This window comes from Schistocerca cancellata, chromosome 5 (genome assembly GCF_023864275.1).
Source record: "Schistocerca cancellata isolate TAMUIC-IGC-003103 chromosome 5, iqSchCanc2.1, whole genome shotgun sequence".
NCBI lineage: Eukaryota > Metazoa > Arthropoda > Insecta > Orthoptera > Acrididae > Schistocerca > Schistocerca cancellata.
Genome location: NC_064630.1, coordinates 62,689,131 through 62,705,213, shown reverse-complemented (window position 1 = coordinate 62,705,213; position 16,083 = coordinate 62,689,131). Strand labels below are relative to the sequence as shown.

Below are 16,083 nucleotides of genomic sequence, written 5' to 3'. Positions count from 1 at the left end.
TGTGCCAGTGGATGAGGCCAAAGTGGCTGATTTAGTTTTAAGTTTTGCCCACGAAACTGGTTTTTACTCCTCTCTGTTACTTAGGAAACATTAGCATCATCAGCCAATTGAGGGATTGGAGGGATGCCACGTCATTGACTGCTCTGACTCGAGGGGCCCCTGGCTGCCCCTACTCAGTGATCCAGCCTGGTTCCTGCCCTTCCCACCTTTTAAGTTCTTCTTAGTCTTTCACATCTATCATTGGTCGACAGACTTGTGATCATTGTTATCTTTCCTGAGAGTTTATCTTGTCCATGTAGCTATTTTTCATGTGGTAATGGAGGGTGTGGAAGCACCAGTCGAATGCAAAGGCCGTGTCTCCGATCACATAACATGCTCTGGGGCCTCCAGCTGCTTCGTGGGTGGGGCAACTCTCCCTCCTCCTCCCTTTTACCCCTTTCTCATTTCTGCTTGCTTCTTTCTCTTAGCGTTCTTGATTCTTGGATACATTTGAATCCGATGGGATTTGTCTTTCCTCTCTGGGGACTACTCCTGGCTTGGCACATAAAGGGTTAAGGGACCAATGAGCTCACTGTTTGGTCCCTTTAACCCCATCACTCCATCCACCCACCATCAGGCACCTGATGATGGCAAATTGGTTGCTTGCCAAAACATTGTGCCCATTGGACACTGGCATTGGGCCATTTATCTGTAAACTATTTCATTATGAATTGTGCCAGGAGCAGTCAAAGAATGACATTTACCAGTCAGTAACACACATCAAAAATAACATTGATCATTACTGCACAAACAGGTATGTTCATGACCATGGAACAAGATCTAGACTGAACTCATTTGCTGAGAAAGAATAGACATAAAACTCAAAACAGAGTTTTGTATCAAGAAATAAAACTGTACAAAAATTTCCAAGCAGGTTACAGTTTACTAAAACAAATTTATTTAAAAGGCAGCTAAAAAGGTTCTGTTATGCAATATATTCTATACCGTGATAACAAATAGTATGAGTTTGGTACAAAACATTAAATAATAATAATAATAATAATAATAATATAGTGAAACATCCATCATTTCACGTAACAGTTTCACACTATGTCCCCCCTCTTTTTTCCCCTAAAAACCTTACGTCCAAAGTTATGCAATGTATATTACTACGAGGGTCACTCCAAAAGAAATGCACACTATTTTTGTAAAAATACTGTTTTCATTCTGCATGTGTGAAAGTTTTACAGTGTGTAAATACATCCTTCCCGCTTGTTTTCAAACTTAGTTCAACCTGTTCCCGTGAGTGGTGCCATCACAGCATGTCTTCAAGATGGGTGCTACACTTGAAGTTCGTCAGAAGCAACATGCTGTCATAGAATTCCTGTGCTGTGAAAACGAGACAGTGGGAAACATCCACAAGAGGTTGAAAAAGGTGTATGGAGATGCTGCTGTCGACCACAGTACAGTTAGTCGGTGGGCTAGCAGGTTACGTGATGAAAGCGGGCACGGCAATATTGAGGATTGTCCTTACAGCAGCAGGCCTCATACTGCACACTCTCCAGACAATGTGCAGAGAGTTAACGAATTGGTGACTGCTGACAGACGCATCACAGTGAACGAATTGTTACGCTACGTTGGGATAGGGGAAGAAAGTGTTTGCAGAATACTGAAAGTGTTGGCGTTAAAAAAAGTTTGTGCCAGGTGGGTTCCCAGGATGTTGATAGTGGCTCACAAAGAAACAAGAGAAACGTTATGCAGCGAACTTTTGGAACAGTACGTGGATGGTGGAGATGAATTTCTTGGAAGAATTGTGACAGGTGATGAAACATGGCTCCATCATTTTTCACCAGAAACGAAGAGGCAATCAGTGGAGTGGCATCATGCAAATCCACCCAAGGAAAAAAAATTCAAAACCACACCTTCTGCTGGAAAAGCTATGGCTACAGTGTTTTTCGATTCCGAAGGACTCTTGCTTGTGGACATCATGCCAAGTGGAACCACCATAAATTCTGATGCATATGTGATGACACTGAAGAAACTTCAAGCTCGACTGAGTCGTGTTCGACCACATTGGCGAAAGCAGGATGTTTTGCTGTTGCACGACAATGCAAGGCCACATGTCAGTCAAAAAACCATGGAAGCGATCACAAAACTCGGATGGACAACACTGAAACACCCGCCTTACAGTCCTGACCTGGCTCCATGTGACTATCATCTCTTTGGGAAACTGAAAGACTCTCTTCATGGAACAAGGTTTGAAGATGATGACTCCCTTGTGCATGCTGCCAAACAGTGGCTTGAACAGGTTGGTCCAGAATTTTACCGTGCGGGTATACGGGTGCTGGTTCCAAGATGGCGTAAGGCAGTTGAGAGGGATAATTATGTGGAGAAATGAAAATATTATTCCTAAAGGTTGTATCTACACACTGTAAAACTTTCAAACATGTAGAATAAAAGATGGATTTTAAAAAAATAGTGTGCATTTCTTTTGGAGTGACCCTCGTAACACCTTAGCCTCTTTCTGATCCCAACGTCTTACCCATTACAGAGGGATGATGACAGTTTTTCTGGCTATCAAATGGGAAGTTGCAGCACACAAAATGGAAACCAAACTTTGTTACTATGGTCCTGATGTCAGCTGATACTATGTAGCCATCTTGATTTAGGTTTTCTGTGGTTTCCCTAAATTACTTCAGGCAGGTGCCAAGATGGTCCCTACTTTAAAATCACAGATGATCACCTGTCTCATCCTTGTCAAACAAGATCTGTAAAAATGTAAATGCCTGTATACCACCACCACCACTACTACTACTTGTAACATCTTCCCCATACCTTATCATAAATACGCCGTATCTACTGTGGAGTTTATCAGGTATGCTGTAATGCCTATCCCTAATAATGATTCTTTTGACCATCAAGATGATAAAATAAAATATAATTTCATACTGATTACTGTCTTTATATTCCTTACTTGCAATTTCTGCTCTCAGGCTTCAGTTATGATACTGATCTTGCTATAACATACCTGATACCATATATCTTTTAAGTACCTTCAATAATTCACAGTAATACCATAACTGTGAATCCACAGGAGATAGAAGAAAACATTATTGCTTCCCCACATTATGCTCGCCAACTCATTTAAGCTGAATCCTCCCAGGGCACTAATTTTTCAAACATGTACCATGTTATGCTCATAATTCAGATACTGTAAAGCTTTGTCACTCTCACATTTAATCTGAAGCTTCCTAGAGCATCTATAGTCAGAAATTGCAATTAATTTCTAAAAATTGCTACTCCTTGTTTCAGCAGCACACAGTCTTACTGCTTCTGCCTTCAAAACTGCAGATATAACTGTGTAATAAATGTTTATAATTTGTCCTGATCACAAACTCCATGAAATAGAAATAACATTCAAAGGTGGTTCTTATAAGGTAACAGTCTTTTTATATATTACTGGTGTTACCTGATAAGGCCCCTCATATAATGGAAATAGTGTACTAACTTCTTTTCTTACAGGTTCTAACTAAAATCAAATTATCACTTCAAAATTAGATTCTGGTACCTGCTCCCATCTGATTTCTGTTCTCTGCTTTAGGTTTTTTTATCTATTGGTCCTAAACTGTCATAATTTAATTCTTTTCCAGTGACCTATAAAAACCATATTAGTCTCCATACAACCAAAAAGAATTATGGAAATCACTTCATATTCTCTAACAAAAATATTTATGTTGAAGTTACCGGTAGCACAGATGTGATATTTTAAAGTATTATTATCTTTACTCATATCTACTGACCATAAAAAGGTATATTACACACCGATAAACACCTATGCTTTTAGCATTTCTCATTGCTGTCTGATACACATTTATCTCATATTAGTTCCATGCCCTTTCAAAATTCCTCATTTCTAAACCACATACAAAGCTTCTAAACCAATTTTCACAGGACATCATTTTTCATTCACTTGTTCTTCTAACACTTATAGAGTGAAGTTCGTATTCGTGTCTTGTCTAAGCCCAAACACATACCTTTGAGAGCCATCCCTGTACAGCATCTTCCTGGAGATGTTCATATGCATATATAATTACTTACTGTTTATCTATGGTGTATTGCATAACATCAAATCCATTACACATTGTGGAAGACCACCAATATGTACTCCACAAAGCCACTCCCACCTCTGTCATGACTAAGACTGTACACATATTCCAGGGCAACTGCCTTACTTTCCTTACTTCAAAATCACTACTATACAGTCCATCAAGCCTCATCACAATAAGGAGGGGCCATCTTTATACCCACATTCACTACAAAAAGTCACTGAAAAGAAAGTAAATAATATGCATGCCTTTTATACATTCAGCGGCAAGAAACAAGTTTTATCATCCTTTAAAGATGATGTAGAGTGTTTATGTTCTCCCACAATAATCACTTTTTACAAAAATTTATTCACTGTAGGTGCTGCAGCTGATGACAGTGTGATGCAGAAAATCCTGCATATCAGATATCAAGTGCTTTTGCTAAACAGAGAGACAGTGACAAGTAAGCTTACAGTACTCAGTGGCATGTAACAGAATCATTATATGAAATGATTGTTCAAGTTTACTTCATGTGACAGCATCCTATCTTAAAATTACATGTTGTCTATTGTTGAGACAAATAAGTAGAATGTAAAAGTAGAGCAAACATTAGCATAATACAAAAAGAAGCTTCTAAATAGTGCACATGCAATTTTTGATGTTGTTTCCAAAATTAATCATTCATTAGACTAAAAATATTAGTACAAAAATTCTCAGGTAGTATGGCTGCAGTTGCCTGACCTAAAACCTATTGTGATTATTTATCTTCACATCCCCACTTGACTTCCTGACACTGTGTAAACTATTCCAAATATATTTAGTACCACTTTGAAACACTATGTGTCTATTTCAGATATTTACGAAGTTGTGTCATAGAGGATTTTTGATATGACCCATACACCTTATACTCCATGATCCAAAACATTATGATCACTGCTTATTCCAAGACTGAATGCTGACTGATGACATTGTATGCGCTGACAAATGAGGAAACATTTAAGTGAGATAAGGGGTAGAAATGGGAAAATCCAGTGACATGAGCAACATTGACACAGGGCAGTTTGTTATGGCCTGACACTTGGGAACGAGCATATCAGAAACAGTGGAGCCAGTCAGTTGTTCCCATGCTACAGATGTGATCAACTATGGAAAGTGGTTGAAGGATGATGACATGACAAGTAGGTGACAAGGTGTTAGGCATCCACACTTCATCACAGATCGTGGGGGCTTGCCCACTTGTAGAGTAGGAGAGGTAGCAGATCTGATGAAATAATACAGTGGTATTGCAGGCTGAAGCATTTCAGAGCACACCATTCAGTGTACATTTTTGAACATGGGGCTCCAAAGCAGATGACTCCCATGTATTCCCATGTTGACACAATGACAGTATCGGTTAAAATTACAGTGCGCACAGGATCATTGGGACTGGACCATGGACCATTGGAAATCTGTTGACTGATTGGATGAATCAAGTTTGTAATTTACCAGGTTGATGATGTTGTCCAGATACACTATCGTACAGGCAAACAGCTGCTCAAAACATGGACTGATAGTAATTGAATGCACCGCGACAGCTGTGGACTTCCCCAGAAGTGATGGCACCCTCCAGCAGAATAACTGTGTGTATCACAAAACCATAATCGTGCAACAGTTGTTGGAAGGTTTTTAACATCTTCTTATTGTAGTAGCGGAACTTATAAAAAGTAAAATTTTACCATGAGTGAGAAGTGTGGGCTTTGCCGTAGGTTCGTGAGTAGTGGATTGTGGTGTGAGACTTGTTCGAAGTATTTTCACTGGGGGCAATGCAGTGGGGAAGCCAGTGGGCATTCTAGTGAGATCCTCTCCTGGAACTGCAGGTTATGTAGCAAGAGTAAGTTGATAGAGGAGCAGGAGTGTAAGATCTGTGCCCTTCAGGTGCAGTTGAAAAACGCACAGGAGGAGCTAGATAGGATGAGGAGGGAGAAGGGGGTTGGGGAATGGGAGCTGGCTGTTGGCAAGAGATCTGCTAGGAGAAGAAGATTTTCAGATAGTTTTACTATTGGTGTTTACAATACATATGACCAACTGTCAGAGTCTAGTGGAGAGGAATCTCTAGTAGCTGTAGATGTAGGAAGTATGCAGCAGACCTCAGTAGTTACTGTGCCTAGAACAGTTGCAAAGTTGAAGAGGAAGAAGAAGGTTCTGCTGTTAGGTAGTTCTCATGGCAGAGGTGTAGGCCAGCAGTTGCAGGCAGTGCTGGGGAGTGAGTACCAGGTCACCAGCATTGTGAAGCCTAATGCAGGGTTGGCTCAGGTGACTGTTAACATAGGAGGGTTATGTAGGGATTTTACTAAAGAGGATCAGGTAGTGATTGTGGGTGGGGCTGGTAATAGTATTGATAGGGATGGGGAGTATTACATAGATGGTGACCTGGAAAAGATAGCCACTCAGACTGGCAACACGAATGTGCATTTCGTGGAACTGTTTCAGCGTCACAATCGGCCTCATCTTAACACAGCCGTCAGGCGTAATAAAATGAGACTTGGGGGTGCGCTGATGACAGAAAGCATGGGTCACATTTCAGTGGTGTCGGTGGAGTCTATCAGCAGGACGGGTTTCACTAGACATGGCCTGCACCTCAACAGGTTTGGAAAGGGGAGGTTGGCAAAGCTTATAGGTGACAGCATAGGTGGGGTTGGTGGGATCACTCATGGGAAAATTCCTGCAGTAGTGGGTGTTAGAGCTGCACCTTTTTTAGATTGAAGTCAGCTGATAGGTATTCCTGCTTAAGGGAAGTCTCTAACAAGGAACCATTTTTGACAAAGCTTAGGTATCCACGTAATGAGGGAATTAGTATATTTCATCAAAATATACAAGGTATTAGAGATAAAGTTAGTGAACTGCTTATTGATGTTGACTCTGAAATTATTGGTATTTCTGAACACTTCTTAAATAAGGAGATAATTCAGAGGCTTCCTTTACCAGGATACAGGTTGGCTGGCAGCTTTTCGAGGAGCTCTTTGCGGTGTGGGGGAGTAGCCATGTATGTGAAAAACGGCATCCCATTTGAGTCAATTGATGGTCCAAAGTACTGCACTGAAAAGGTGTTTGAATGTTGTGCGGGTGTGGTTAAATTTAGTGGAGCTGAACTTTTTACTGTTGTTATTTATAGATCCCCAGACTCCGATTTCACAACATTTTTTCTAAAGCTAGAGGAGGTTCTTGGTTCACTTTATAGGAAATACAAAGAGTTAGTTATATGTGGTGACTTCAATATTAATTGTAGAAGTGATTGTGCAAGGAAGAGGATGCTGGTAGACCTCCTTAATTCATATAATCTTATTCAAACCGTATTCTTTCCAAGGAGAGTGCAAGGGAACAGTAGAACAACCATAGACAACATTTTTGTTCATTCCCCATTACTAGAAGGGCATTCTGTTAGCAAAAAGGTGAATGGCCTTTCAGATGATGATGCAGAAATTTTAACTCGAAAAGATTTTTGTGCTGCAACACGTGTTAAATATAGTCATCAGCTGTTTAGGAAAGCTGATCCAGTTGCTGTAGAGACCTTTGTAAACCTTATCAAGGAGCAAGAGTGGCAAGATGTTTATAGTGCTGATACAGTAGACGATAAATATAATGCTTTTCTCAAGACTTTTCTCGTGCTCTTTGAAAGTTGCTTTCCGTTAGAACGTTCAAAACAGGGTACTAGCACAAACAGGCAGCCTGGGTGGCTGACTAGAGGGATAAGAATATCTTGTAAAACAAAATGGCAATTGTATCAAAACGTTAGAAACAGTCAAAATCTAAATGCGGCAGCCCATTACAAACAGTATTGTAAGTACTTAAAAATGTTATTAGGAAGGCAAAAAGTATGTGGTATGCAGATAGAATAGCTAAGTCTCAGGATAAAATTAAAACCATATGGTCAGTCGTAAAGGAAGTGGCTGGTCTGCAGAGACAGGTCGAGGATATAGATTCAGTGCGTAGTGGGAATGTCCGTGTTACTGATAAGTCGCATATATGTACAGTATTTAATAATCACTTTCTGAATACAGCAGATGAACTAAATAGAAACCTAGTCCCAACAGGGAATCATATAGCACTCTTAGAAAAAAGTGTTCCGAGACTGTTACCTGAAATGCTCCTCCATGATACTGACAAGAGGGAGATTGAGTTAATAATTAAATCAGTAAAGACCAAGAACTCTCATGGATATGACGGGGTATCTAGCAGAATACTGAAGTATTGTTCTATGTATGTTAGCCCAGTACTTAGCCATATCTGTAACTTTTCCTTTAGGAGTGGTCAGTTTCCTGACCGATTAAAGTACTCGGTAGTGAAGCCCCTTTATAAAAAGGGAGACATTGATAATGTTGACAATTTTAGACCTATTTCTATGCCATCAGTGTTTGCTAAAGTTATCGAGAAGGTTGTATATACAAGGTTACTGGAGCATTTAAATTCACATAATTTGCTGTCAAATTTCAGTTTGGTTTTAGAAATGGTTCAACAACTGAAAATGCTATATTCTCTTTTCTCTGTGAGGTTTTGGATGGATTAAATAAAAGGTTGCGAACGTTAGGTGTTTTCTTTGATTTAACGAAGGCTTTTTACTGTGTTGACCACAAAATATTACTGCAGAAGTTGGACCATTATGGAGTAAGGGGAGTAGCTTACAATTGGTTCGCCTCTTACTTTAAGAACAGAAAGCAGAAGGTAATTCTCCGCAATATTGAGAGTGGTAGTGATGTTCAGTCCCAATGGGGCACTGTTAAGTGGGGCGTTCCCCAAGGGTCGGTGCTGGGGCCACTGCTGTTTCTTATTTATATGAATGATATGCCTTCTAGTATTACAGGTGATTCAAAAATATTTCTGTTTGCTGATGACACCAGCTTGATAGTGAAGGATCTTGTGTGTAATATTGAAACAGTATCAAATAATGTAGTTCATGAAATAAGTTCGTGGCTTGTGGAAAATAATTTGATGCTAAATCACAGTAAGACTCAGTTTTTACAGTTTTTAATTCACAATTCAACAAGAACCGATATTTTGATCAGACAGAATGGGCATATTATAAGCGAGATGGAACAGTTCAAGTTCCTAGGCGTTCAGATAGATAGTAAGCTGTTGTGGAAAGCCCATGTCCAGGATCTTGTTCAGAAACTAAATGCTGCTTTATTTACTATTAGAACAGTATCTGAAATAAGTGACACTTCAACACGAAAAGTAGTCTACTTCGCATATCTCCATACGCTTATGTCGTATGGTATTATTTTTTGGGGTAATTCTTCTGATTCAAAAAGGGTATTTTTGGTTCAAAAATGGGCTGTTCGAGCTATATGTGGTGCAAGTTCGAGAACCTCTTGTCGACCCCTATTCAATAGTCTGGGAATTCTGACGTTGCCCTCACAGTATATATTTTCTTTAATGTCGTTTGTTGTTAGCAATATTAGCCTATTCCCAAGAGTTAGCAGCTTTCACTCAGTTAATACTAGGCAGAAATCCAATCTGCATGTGGAATGCACTTCCTTGACTCTTGTGCAGAAAGGAGTGCAGTATTCTGCTGCATCCATTTTCAATAAGCTACCACAAGAACTCAAAAATCTTAGCAGTAGCCCAAACTCTTTTAAGTCTAAACTGAAGAGTTTCCTCATGGCTCACTCCTTCTATTCTGTCAAGGAGCTCCTGGAAGAGCTAAAAAATTAAGCAAATTCCAGTGTTGCATTGTTGATTTTCTTTATTTAAACTTATGAATTGTCACCTGAATATGTTTTCTTTATATTTCATTTTATCTGTTTCTAATATCGTGTTATAATTTCATATATTGACTCGTTCCATGACCGTGGAGACGTCTCCTTAATTTGGTCCCACGGAACAATAAATAAATAAAAGACATTATACTGAACTTATGTCGAAGTCTTGGGCATCAAATTCATGTGATCTGAGCCTGATGGAACATATCTGAGACACTGTCAGGTAGCAGCTCCACATCCTTAAAACACTGGCCCATGATTTACAGGAACTGTGTGACCTGGTCGTGGATGTACTGTGCCAAATACCTCCAGAAACATACCAAGGTCATGGCACATCCATGTCATGCAGAATTCATGTACTAACATCGTATTTTGTTTATTGTGTACATCAATGTTATAATAATTCCACAAAATCCAAACCTAGTAAATTATGCCAACGATGCCTCCTTCATAATCCGGGGCTCTACAAAACAGTTAGCAGTGCAAAACAATACAAAGAACATTAGCCTCATCACAGAATATCTGACCAAAACAGATTGGCACTAAATAAGGACAAGACCATTCTGATGGAGTTTCTGCTAAATTATGAATCAAGACAAGTGGATACTGATCCAGAGTTATCAGTTGAAAGAACTGATAAACATAAATTAATGGGTATTATAGCAGATGAACTTCTTACATACGTAAAAAAAAAATCTCCTGTAACACCTAGTTGCTAAAACACCTTTCTAGCATAATAGTGCCACCTGTCTTAAGGCAAATCTGTTTTGGAATGATGAACTCCCACCTACAACACAGTATTGAGATTTGGGGTGGGGTACCAATGGTATACATGAATAGGGCTTTCAAAGCCCAGAAAAGAGCAATTAGGATAATAGCTAATATTAGTAAGCGTCAGTCCTGTAGAGAATACTTCATTACGTATAACATACTGACAGTGCATTCATTGTATGTTCTCAGGACTATACTGTATGTAAAAGAAAATATGGAGCATAGTATAATCAATAGTGAAATCCATAATTATAATACAAGAAAAAGGAGATGATTATCACATACAATTTAGTAATAAAAGGGCAACAGATCATAGTCCATTTTCTGCAGGGAGACATTTTTATAACAGACTGCCAAATAATATACAACTGTTAAATGGAAACATGTTTAAGACAAAATTAAAGCAACTGTTAATTGATAAATGTTTGTACTCCATCAATAATCTTTAATGTTGTTGTGCATAATTTATCTTTATTTCTAAACTCTTAGTAATGTTCATATGTTTATAAACAGACAATGTCCACAACTGTAAAAGTTATAATGGACAAATAAACCAATTACTATTATTATTATTAAGCATATGGTCATAATGTTTAAGATGTATACTACCTGATGTTTTCTGCATGGTGATAACAGCACCACTAAGTGGACGACAGCTGTCAGTATAGACGAACTGTTTTGTATCCATACATCCACACTTAACAACTGACTTGCTGCCAAAGGGAAAATAAGCATTAAGGTCTTCTCTGTGTACTTGGATGTACTAACCAGCTTAGAAACATATGACTCATAATAGCTATGATTATTAGGCAGCAAAAGATGTAAATACTGATGTAATGTTGTTCAGTACACCACCCTCAGTCACCATCAGAAATATCTGTATTTATCCCCATCACACCACGTATACATTTGGTCAGAAGTAATACAAGATTTTTAACATGAACTTTTGCCTGTTTTAGTTAGTGTCATATATGAATTTTTATGATTGATTCTAGGGACGGCCTGGTCATGTTTTGGTGGTTGACGAAATTGGGAAAATGGAGCTGTTTTCAAAAAAGTTTAAAGACTGTGTTTCTGCTGCATTTAGTTCACCAAAAACCACAATTTTGGGAACAATTCCAATTGCTAAACAGCGGCCTATACAATTTGTTGAAGAGTTGCGCACACGTCCAGATGTGAAAGTAATAACAGTAAGTAAGATGACAGCACTGTTGTTTTGTGTAGGATAACGATGCCAAGACAAAAAAGAAATACTTCTTTGATGTTCTGAAACACATTTTTATTTGCTATCAAGAACTGACAGAATTCATTTCTTGTTTCTATGACATTAATGTTTTTCCTAGGATTTAACATTAATTTCTTCTCCCAGTTATCCTTAAACATTCTTATAGTTTCATTTCAGCTGTCTAATTTTTCATTATAAGTTTATCTCCTTAAGTTTAGATGTAATGATGAAGTTATAAATAGCAAAAGTATATCTCTGTGAAGTTTTCCCAGTTGTTAAAATATTTGATATTTTCATTATAAGGGATCATAGTAGATTTTCTTTCCATAAATGGATTATGATGATAAATGATCAAGTGCTTACAAACATTGTGTCCTTTTTAAGTTATACCCGATTATGAGATGTTGGAAGCATTTACTATCATTATATATACATTTAAAGGAAACATCAAACAGCGGAAATCCAGGATGGAATGTAACAATATTATGAGAAGGAAAGTTGTTACTCACCATATAACGAAGATGCTGAGTCGCAGATAGGCACAACAAAAAGAGTTTCACACTTAAAGCTTTCGGCCAATGGCCTTTGTCAACAACACACACACACACACACACACACACACACACACACACGTGCACGCAACTCACACACACGACTGCAGTCTCAGTGTGGTTTCAATTGTGTGAGACTGCAGTCGTGTGGGTGAGTTGCATGTTGACAAAGGCCATTGACCGAAAGCTTTAAGTGTGAAACTCTTTTTGTTATGCCTATCTGTGACTTAACATCTCCACTATATGGTGAGTAGCAACTTTCCTTCTCATAATTTAGAGGAAACATATTACTCAAAGTGATATGGTACATAAGACATGTACATGGATCTGGAATTTTAACACTGTGGCACTGCTAGGAAATTAATTCTGTACTAAGTAAAATACGGACTAAAGCCTATAAAGCATTTTATGTAGCAAGGCTAATTCGACAAGAACTGGTTAAAACTGCTACTATAAAATTTCATCTTGATATGACATTTCCTGCGAAGTGATAGTCGTGGATATTACTACAAAATTAAAAAGACATGGGTGAATCCTTAATGTAACACAGTGAAAATGATTCAGAGGATGCATCTGTAAGCATCATGGTACACAGCCTCATCTGCTGTGATAATACAGGTGCATTGCTGTAGACAGTCTACATCCTAAAAGCCCTCCTTCAGAAAGGGATTTATGGAACATGATGTGTCAATGACTGAATGAGTACATGAATGCAAGACAGTGAAATAATTGAAGATCGCATCTTAGATTATTGAGAGATGATATCACAGTCAAGAAAATCTAGGTATGCCAGGCAGGTTTTCACACTGTTTGGCAGTTTTTATTCTGAGCTAGAGTACAAAGAAGGCAAAAAGTTTAACATAAAATGCAGCACGTTATGTTTGTGTTCTTAGACATGAACCATGGAAATAGATTCTGTAGGAACCTAAGCAGTATGTTCAAGCTTCTTTTTGCTGTCTTCTGTAACAGGTCTAATTTAGTTTCAGGAAGTAGGTCCCCTAAGAGGAATGTCTGTGTCAGCAACACTCTGTAGAAGTTCAATATTTTAAAAAGCAGTGGTAAGAAGAGTTAAATGAAAGGTGCAGTAAACATACATACAGAGAGAGAAATTTTTTTGTATATTCAGCATGAAAAAATGAATTGATCATATGGCATCATTGGCCAGGATGTATCATGCGGGTTCGGCTGCCAAATGCAAGTCTTATTTCAGTCAGTGCCACATTGGATGACTTGCAGTCAATGATGAGGATGAAATTATGATGATCATGATGACAGTACAACACCCAGTTCACGATTGGAGAAAATATCCGACCCGGCTGGTAATCGAACCCTGGCCCAGTGTATGGGAGGCAAGCATTTCATCACCCAGCTAAGCAGGCAGACATATTCAAAATAAATAACACATGCAACACCAGTGTTTTTGCTTAACAAGTTATTATAACCATCATGTTTCCCAAAGAAATTTTGTCTTTTATGAATGTTGGAGTCAGAGCTGGAGACAATACGCCCAGATAGCATAATGATTATGGTGGTTGCTTGTGATAAGCAAGAAATTCGGTTTCAAGTCCAAGTCACTATGCATTCTTTTCTCATTTTATTTGCTGTAGTTTCTTATTTTATATTAAATGTTTATTTAATCAACATTGTGAGCTGTCTGTGAAACAACTGACAAATTCTTGGTGAATAAAAAACATAACTATATGGAAGAAATCTGCATAGATTCAACACTTATTGACGCTGCAGGCACTGAACAGTGACAAAATCGCATTGTATATTACTGGAGAGAAGTTTTAAATAGTTAATATGAGGTGAAAGCAAATGTTCAGCAAAACTTTTGACTGCAACGCACCATTCGATATTTTTAGAAAGATGATGTCCATGATCATCTATTAAAGATAATCACCCTTATTGTTTTAGTGGAATCTATCAGTTTGGTAAGAAATTAAAACACTAATTTGGGGTTAAACATGTTTTATAAAGTGTGTGTGTCCTTTAGGTAACTTTTATTACAGATTTATTCCCTCATGTTCATATGCATTCTGCAGAGGTGTGCAAGTCTATAAACTCGTACTTTGTTCCAGTTTTTGTTTTTGTTTACTATCCATCTTTCAATATTGCCACTGTACAGTAAGTGAATATCTTTTCTGATTCTGTAGTAAATATTCCACTTAAGATTTTCCAGTAGGCTACTGTATGTTTTTAACATTTCATAGTCTCGTACTTATGACTTGTAATAGTAGAGATGTGTAATCCCAAGTCACTATCCAGTATGTATAAACAGTATATTTTTGTTAAAAACAAGATTCAGTGCCTTTACAGTTTGCTTTTGGTTTTCTCTTTCATTTGTCTGTTTTATGCAATTCACTATATTAATTTAAGAATATCTTCCATGATATGTAATCAGTTTCTCAAATGTGAAGCTTCATAAGTATCTTCTTTTACTGTTTATCCATGAATTAAATACTTTACCCAACATTCTCTACATCCCGTTTTAATGCTGTTTTCCATTTCTTTTATGTTCAGCCTAAAGGTTATATGAAATCATTGAACTGTAAGATTGTTGTTGCTTTCCCTTTTACTTTTACTGCAAATTCCATTGATGTTAAAAATTACCTGTTAAACTTGCAGGGTAGAGAGTGACATTTACCTGTTTTAGAAATTATTTTTCTAGATTTCTCGTTTTTCTGTTTTTATTTCTGCTTCTTGATTTTAATAAATACTGTGTGTTGCTTCCGTATATCAACTGAATTAAAGTCAATGGAATGAAATTAATGGAGTCAACACACAAAATAAGATCAGTGAATATGGAATGTTACGAAGTGATATCAGCGAATACCAGTCAGGAATGCTGAACTTTCAACATATGAATTCTTCATTACAAATGAAAATGGATTCCACCCTGGGATTTGAACCAATATATCCTGCTTTTCATAAGTTGTTGTTTTAACCATTAAGCTATCTGAGTCTGTCCCCTAAGCGGTCAGAACTAATTTCTATGTACCTAATTGCCACTTAGCACTTTGTTAAGATGTGTGAACTGTTTTCTTAGTATTCTTAATAGTTGAGTAGTGGTGCATAAATAGTACATTTTGCATATATTTATGTTTCAGGTTGATTACAACAATAGAAATGGTCTTGAAAATGAAGTATCTGAGATGCTGATATCTGCACTGAAAACAGTACACTGAAATATAAATGTGTATTGGATGTTTATAATAAATAATTTACATTATACAAAAATTTGTGTCTCTTATTTTAGGATTAAAGAAGTTCTTGTACAATTAACCTCTTAAATTCATTGTTTTAGTTATTATCTTTTGTTGGCAACAGTTCTTAATAATAGCTAATACAATTCAACACCTAGAATTACAGAAAACGCTGAACCACAGACATCTCTGCAGAACACTTAAGAGGGGCTACCATCAATACTCAAATGCTAGAAAGCAATGAAACACCAACTTCATAATCAGAAGTGAATGTTTCCATGGAAATGCAGGTAAACGAAGACTAAATAAATTACCACAATAAATAAAACGCTGGTACACTTTTTTTCTTATTTTTTAGTAGCAAAGTTTACTATTTCAAGGCTTAAAGAGAAAAGTGAAGATATCGGAACAGCTTCCTTTGAAATCTTTGACACTCTGATGGTTATTTGTACAGTAAATTGTCAATTATATTTTATGTGAAATAAATGTTATTTGCAGCTTATTTTAATGTAGAGTAATTTGGCTGTGCAC

The 16,083-nt window shown here is 37.5% G+C and overlaps 1 protein-coding gene across 1 annotated transcript in view; it reads left to right on the top strand.

Annotated features, from left to right (window-relative positions):
* LOC126187651 (cancer-related nucleoside-triphosphatase homolog) overlaps positions 1–15,586 on the top strand; it is a 72,547-nt gene extending 56,961 nt beyond the window's left edge. The window contains exons 4-5 of the mRNA XM_049928860.1: positions 11,566–11,760; positions 15,457–15,586. Coding sequence (XP_049784817.1) covers positions 11,566–11,760; positions 15,457–15,534 — 273 coding nt within the window. The 3' untranslated portion in view covers positions 15,535–15,586. The remainder of the gene's footprint in view (positions 1–11,565; positions 11,761–15,456) is intronic.
* The last annotated feature ends 497 nt before the right edge of the window (positions 15,587–16,083 follow it).